At 37.4% G+C, this 6,960-nt stretch overlaps 1 protein-coding gene across 1 annotated transcript in view; it reads left to right on the top strand.

The window, feature by feature from the left end:
* The window catches only part of FMN2 (formin 2), a 185,488-nt gene extending 179,413 nt beyond the window's left edge, over nt 1-6,075 (top strand). The window contains exons 18-19 of the mRNA XM_032216827.1: nt 5,284-5,365; nt 6,049-6,075. Coding sequence (XP_032072718.1) covers nt 5,284-5,365; nt 6,049-6,075 — 109 coding nt within the window. The remainder of the gene's footprint in view (nt 1-5,283; nt 5,366-6,048) is intronic.
* The last annotated feature ends 885 nt before the right edge of the window (nt 6,076-6,960 follow it).

Here is a 6,960-nt window from a genome sequence, read left to right on the forward strand (position 1 = left end):
TTCTAAATGGCACTGTAGATTTGTGGAACCTCTTCTATAGAAGAGGTTAGTACTGGCAGGAACCCACCCCTGTGCACACAAATGAAATATGTGTGTAGGGATATGTCATTTCATTTTCCAACTGTTCCATTTGAGTGTATTGAAAGTTAGAGTGTCTTATTTATTCTCTCTCTCTCTCTCTCCCTCCCCCCCTTGTGTGTGTGTGTGTTTAAGAAAGAATGGGAGTCATTCCTTAAAGTCCTCCTGAGAGGACTTGTTGCTCTGACACCTTCATCTCTCAAGCACACAAACATTCCAGGCTTGCCAGTCTGTTTAAATTAGTCATGTATGACTAGACTCGGGCAAAGTGTAAAGGTATCTGCTCCAGGCCTACATGGAGCCAGTCGGAAATGAATCTGTCTCCCAGAGATATTTCTTCAGACAAAATTATTAATGCTTAGTCACATGGGAAGTGTCTTTTTTTCCTGGCTGGGTTGAAGGATGGGAGAATTTCTACCACGATAAACCCACAATCAGCTGGTGTTTGGTAGAGAAAAAAGATAAAATGTTGCTTCAGGGAAGTCTGTTTTTTCCCCCCCCTTTTTTATCTTGCTCATCTTGCATGCTGTTTTCAGGCTTAATCACAACCAGCATTTTGTATACACTGACAGTAAATAAGAGGGATGGAGAAACCCAACAACTTCATTATGATGAAAACAAGGAACTGTTCTATTTGTCCAGGTTAATCCTCTGCTATCTGTTTGAATTTATTCAAATCAGAATTTGAAAATGTTTTGAATAAAGGGCTTTGTAATCAGCTTTAAGAGCTGTGGTGACGCAGTGGTTAAAATGCAGTATTGCAGACTAATTCTGCCCTTTTCCAAGAGTTTGATTCTGAGTGGCTCAAAGTTAACTCGGCCTTCTATCCTTCCATAGTCAGGAAAATGAGGACCCAGATTGTTGGGAGCAAAATTCTGACTGTATAAGTAGCTTAGAGAGGGCAATAAAGCACCATGAAGCAGTATATAAGTCTAAGTGCTAATCCTATATAAACTTTCAAAAATATTCTTAAGTACTAGGCATGGGTTCCATGTACATCTTTGTCTACCTTCATACATGTGTGCACACAAAATGAAGTATGCTTGTAGGGATATGTCCAATAATGTTATTCTATTTTCTTCACTTCAGTAGTGGGTGTGCGCACACGTCTGGACACGCACAGATGACGTCTGGGTGGGTGGGTGGAACCTTGCACCGCCGCCACTACCAGTTCGCTTGAACTGGTGCGAACCAGCAGCATCCCACCTCTGGATATGTCATGTCATTTTTCCAATTACTTCATTTGAGTGTATAAAAAGTTAATGTGCCTTATTTATATTGACTTCATTTTCACCTCAGCTCTTGAGTAACAGAAAGTCTTATGCATGGGGGTTTATTTTCAAGCTGGGAGGGATAGCTAGTTCTAAATGCCTTTCCTTGATCATGAAATGTTGCATGAAAGTAAAGTTTGCCACACAAGGAAAATGTTCTTTAATATTTAACAACATAAAATTGAACTTCAGATTTCAGACTTTTATCAAAGCATGGGTATATATAATCTACAGAATAGGCGTTTGAGGTATGCATATTCTGGTATTGATAGTTCCAGTTATTTTACAGATCAGTACTGATGGAATTCCCCTCTGCTGTTTCTCTCATTTTTCTCCTTATCCACCACAATGTCAGGAGCTTTCCTGACCCAGTCACCACTAGTTCAGATTGCATGTTAAAGTAATTTAGCTTCATCACCTTCCAGAACCATACTTGTCATTGTTTCCCTTACTTCTACACCATGTACGTCTTGCTTAAATCTCTCCATGCCACTTATCATTCCTGGTCTGTATTTCTGTATCTCTCAGTATCACAAAGAACTCTCTTAAATGTAGTCATATGAAATCTAGAAATATTGTCCCTTTCTCAAATGCCTGTGCTAAGTTCATGTGAGGATAATAGAGCCCAACATTCTGATTACCTTTGGTCTAGACCAAAGGTCTCCAACCTTGGCAACTTTAAGCCTGGTGGACCTCAACTCCCAGAATTCTGGGGGAATTCTGGGAGTTGAAGTCCTCCAGGCTTAAATTTGCCAAGATTGGAGACCCTGGTCTAGGAAGCAACAGCAGTCTCCTTCAGTTATTTCTGTAATCCAATCCGGTGATTCTGAAGTGGAACCTATCATTTTTTGAAATTTCTAGTTAGTTAGTTAGTTAGTTAGTTAGTTAGTTAGTTAGTTAGTTAGTTAGTTAGTTAGTTTATTGATCTTGTATGCCGCCCACTCCCGAAGGACTCCGGGCGGCTCACAATAAACAAAGGAAGGGATAAATAAACAAGACAACACCTTAAAATATGCAACATTTACACAGTTATCGTGGGGCTGGATATTTCACAAGCCCCCCGGCCTGCTGGATCCGAAGGGTCCGAATCTCCACGGGGAGGTCGTTCCAAAGGGCTGGGGCTGCAACAGAGAAGGCTCTCCCCCGGGGAGTCGCCAACCGACATTGGCTGGCAGATGGAATCTGGAGGAGACCTAACCTGTGAGATCTGATCGGTCTATGGGAGGTAATCGACAGGAGGCGGTCTCTCAGGTACCCAGGTCCGATGCCATGTAGGGCTTTATAGGTGACGACCAGCACCTTGAAGCGGGTCTGGAGACCAATGGGTAGCCAGTGCAGTTTAACACACACCTCTCTTTGATAGACAGAACAGCTTCCTTCCCTCTATCCAGTAGGTGTCTTTGATTTATACCCAGATCATATACAGCTTATTTGGGGATCCCCTTGATTCTAATAGTTTTCTGTAATTTTTATCTTTTTATTTTGCAATAATCATGTCTAGCTGTTCATCTTGAAGAAGATATGCCTAACATTAATAACATTGAAGGAGAAATTATATGAGCTCTGTTTGTCTCTGTTGTGTAGGTGTCATAAACAATTAAATCTTTAGACTGTTGGACTAGTGAACATTTCCAAGTGCATATTCATTCATTCCTTATCCCAAATTTGACCAGAAATATTTTCATTCAAATGAAATTTTGAATCACCTCTTGGCTTTTCTTCATGGGTCAATTTAATGTTCTCTATGTTATTTATATTAAGTATCAATGATCTGGCTTTATTTTGGATTAAGAGATGCTTCCCCATAATTGGATTGTCCCAAAACATTTCCCTTAATGCTTAGCCAGCCTAAATACTAACTCTAGGCATTTTGTCCTCAAAAGAGAACTATTAAAATTTCCACTTGGACTAATACCTAGCATTTCCAAGGAAATCATCTTGGAAATTCTGGACTTTACTTTGTTTTATTTAGCATTCTGAATTTAGCATCAGCAGGATAATTATTATTGCATTCTTCTTAATCGGTTATAGTTTATGCTTACATTCCATAGTTTGTATGTCACACATAAAAGAAAACAATATTGAAATATTGATTGCACTACTTGTGATTTTAAAAACTTCAAATTAGTGATTATTTCATATCACTATTACTAAAGTTTACCATTAGTAATAAAGTGGCCACAGCCTTTCTGAGATCATCGCCAAACAACCTACTGCTACCCTTCAAAAAATTAGAAGGTTAAATTACATTTAGACCCTGCCTAATGTTATTTCTAAGGATCATTTCCTTCTTCCTGTGTGTGACAGATTCTTTCCCAAGACTGTCATGTTCCATAAAAACAGAAGTATTGCCATCTTGGGAGTGGGATATCGCTGTACAGTCCTGAAGGCCCCAGGCAAGACTCTGTTATGCCTCTGTTAGCCTTTTCATATCAGCCATCCTTGGCTTCAGATGAGCAAACATGTTGTTGCTATGGCTAAGAGGATTCATCAACTAGGTCTCCTAAAGCTTGCATCTTCTGCAAGCTTTTATGTCCCTGGCTGTTTTCCTCAGCCATTGCTGCAGCCAATATAGATTAGGGTTTAAAAAACAGGAATGTGGTTTAACTACTGGGTTGTGCTGCGGTAAAAGCAAACACAATCAAAATATGCACAGTTTATTGAAGTTGTGTTTGCATCCATGCCAAAGGCATCTTGTTTGGTCCTGGGAAACCATCATCTAAGTTATCTCTCACAACACAGCCTACAATGATTATTTTCATTAATTTTATTGTTTGTGGCTTTGGACTCTGTCAACCTTTTAGTCTGAGGGAAAATACTCTTGCAAATAAATGCTTTTATTCAGATAGCCAAGTTCACCATCGCCATCTGCTCGGAACAAAAATCAGAGAAATAACTTTTCTTGCTGCAGTTTTAGTAGTTTCTTTGTGTATGTGTTGGATTGGACTGTAGATTTTTCCATCTAAACAAGCCTCAGACAGCTTCCAGAAACGCTAGCGTGTAGCCACACTGTCTCCTGAAATGCTCTGTTCTTTCCCTACAACTGCTAACAAATTGCCTGCATATCGGAATGAGCGTATAAGTCAAAATCACTGTATGAGAAGAATGGTAAGGTCTTGCCAGACCAAAGACCCTCCCTTTCATGAAAACATTAGCTCTCAGATTCTGAGAGTTTGTGATAATAAAACGTTTCACTCAAGAGTTGGGAGTTTGTGCCTCAATGGGTGGCATAAGATGCCGTTGAGGCTCTTTCAAAAAATGTTTGAGTTCTTGGTTTATTTGTCAAATACCATACAAGTTCATTCTTCTAGATATGTTCGGCTTGAAAATGTAGTAGGAACAAGGAAAAAAGAACAACTAGAGAAATGTGAAATAAGTAGCATAAGCATTATATATTTGTTTTTCTACCTCAAAACCAAAATGATTTAAGGATCGGTACATAGTCAGGGAGTCTTTATAAAGACATAGAGACACACTCATACAGTACAGTGGAAGACTATTTGTAGTTGTGATATAACTGCAAATATCTTGGATTTAGGACTAGGAAAACACAACTTAAAGTCCACCTTCAAGCATGGTGACAATGACTTAAGGTCACTCACTGTCTCTTCCTATTCATGTGGTGGTGGTTGTAGGAGAAATTGGAGAAGAGACTGCTTTGGGACAGTTTACATTTCTGGAAGAAAGCAGGATATAAATCTAATAAAGTTCAGCAGGATATCAGTAGAACACTTCATTTTTGCTCTCCAATTTTCTAAGAGTCTAAAGTACATTTGGGAGCATTCTAGATTCTTTTTGAACCAACTTCCACATGAAGATATACTTAGCCAATTATAACAGTGTTAATTATTTAAACTATAGAAATTACATATTGTGCAATGTCTTGTATTTTGCATGGATTATTGACTTGATGAATTAACATTATGTATTGCAGACTTAAAGAGGCTGAAGAAGTATGTAGACAGAAAAAAGGAAAATCACTTTACAATATAAAACAAAAGCATGATTCTGGAATTGTAAGTATAATTATTCTTACTATCTATAAAAAATGTTAAATATTAAGCCAAGATGTGGAAAATGAATGCAAGGTCTTAAAATAAATCTAAGCAGCTCACTAGATTTAGGTACTAGTGATGGTGACGGCAGTAGACAAAGCACCAAATAGCTCTAAATGATCTGTTGTGCAAGATAAATGGTTTGTTTTAAGCATCTGGAGATTATGTCTTGGGGAAAACTCAGCTTCATATCCAAATAGTCTGATTTAATTGAATTTTGATCTTTGAGTTATAGAAAAATTGTTCCCCATTGTTCTTTGTCTTGTTTGGAGCTAGTAACAGCAAATCTTATTCTGTGACATTTCCCTGGCAACTACCTTTTTAAACTATCCATTGTCAGACACACATTCACTAAGGCTGTGGGTCATAACCACTTTGATATGCAGGGCTTTTTAATGTTTTCCATTGGGAGATAAATGTTTCAACTGTGTTTTATGCATACATAGAATACATAGAAGAAGGTAGCACATTTTTTTTTCAGGAAACAGTAATACTGTACAGTATCAAAGTTACTGAACAGATGCAGGACTGTGAAAATAATAGGGTACCCTTTGGATGTGATAACAGATTTCTCAGTATTTATGAATATGCTATGAAATACTGAATTTCTTCTTGCTCACTCTGTTCTGTGTCCTTCATTTCAGAAAGCAAAGATAAGTATGAAAATATGAAAGAAGAAAGTCTTATGTCTTTGTATCCAGACTCAATAAGTTGATCATGCCTTGGGGATGTAGGGGAAAGGAAATATTACCATTCAGCCCATTTGTTTTCTTGAGTTTCTTGCATTTTGTTTCCTGTTTATGCTCACTACTATGAAAATTCACTGATAAACAGATGTGCACGATTGATACCCATTAATGGAAGCCATTTGATATCTTTCTCTTACAGGCACCCCATATATTACATTCTTTTCATCCAAACATTGTTTTGCAATTTATACGGTAAAATACTAATAAAGACTAAAGTAGTCTGTGTAAGCAGCAGTATTTCAGTATGTCGTAAACATATTGAAAACTTTATAAACATCTAACTTCACATAGATGTTCCATTCCTGCAGGATTTTTTCCCCCAAAGCAAATACATTACAACATTGCATTTAGATTAGGGAGAATATTACTTCTCAAAAACTGTTTGTATCTATTTCCTATTGACCTTGTAAGTGTACTCTGAATTGGTAAAAGTATTTCTTTTACACTCTAAGCCATGATCTCCAAGTTATTTCATTGCCTCCTGACAAAATATGTCATAAATATGACATTCAGCCCTGCTATTGTTATAATTGACAAAGTTGATCATGATTTGCTGATATTGATGAATGGAATGAAAACAAAAAGGGGAAAACCCAATCACAGTTAAGCACAGGATTCACTTGGTAGATACCAAACAATCTCGGGTATTTCAATATTATATTCATTGAAGAAACTGTTTGCAGATTAACAGGAAATTTGTGGTAGACTTTCTATCAAACTCTTGAGTTAAAAAAAAATAAAAGAACTTAAGATCTTTCCCTTTTCTCATTCTAAATTATGAAGGATTATTAAGAACCTTGGTTTTTC

The sequence above is a fragment of the Thamnophis elegans genome, chromosome 4 (genome assembly GCF_009769535.1).
Source record: "Thamnophis elegans isolate rThaEle1 chromosome 4, rThaEle1.pri, whole genome shotgun sequence".
Lineage (NCBI taxonomy): Eukaryota > Metazoa > Chordata > Lepidosauria > Squamata > Colubridae > Thamnophis > Thamnophis elegans.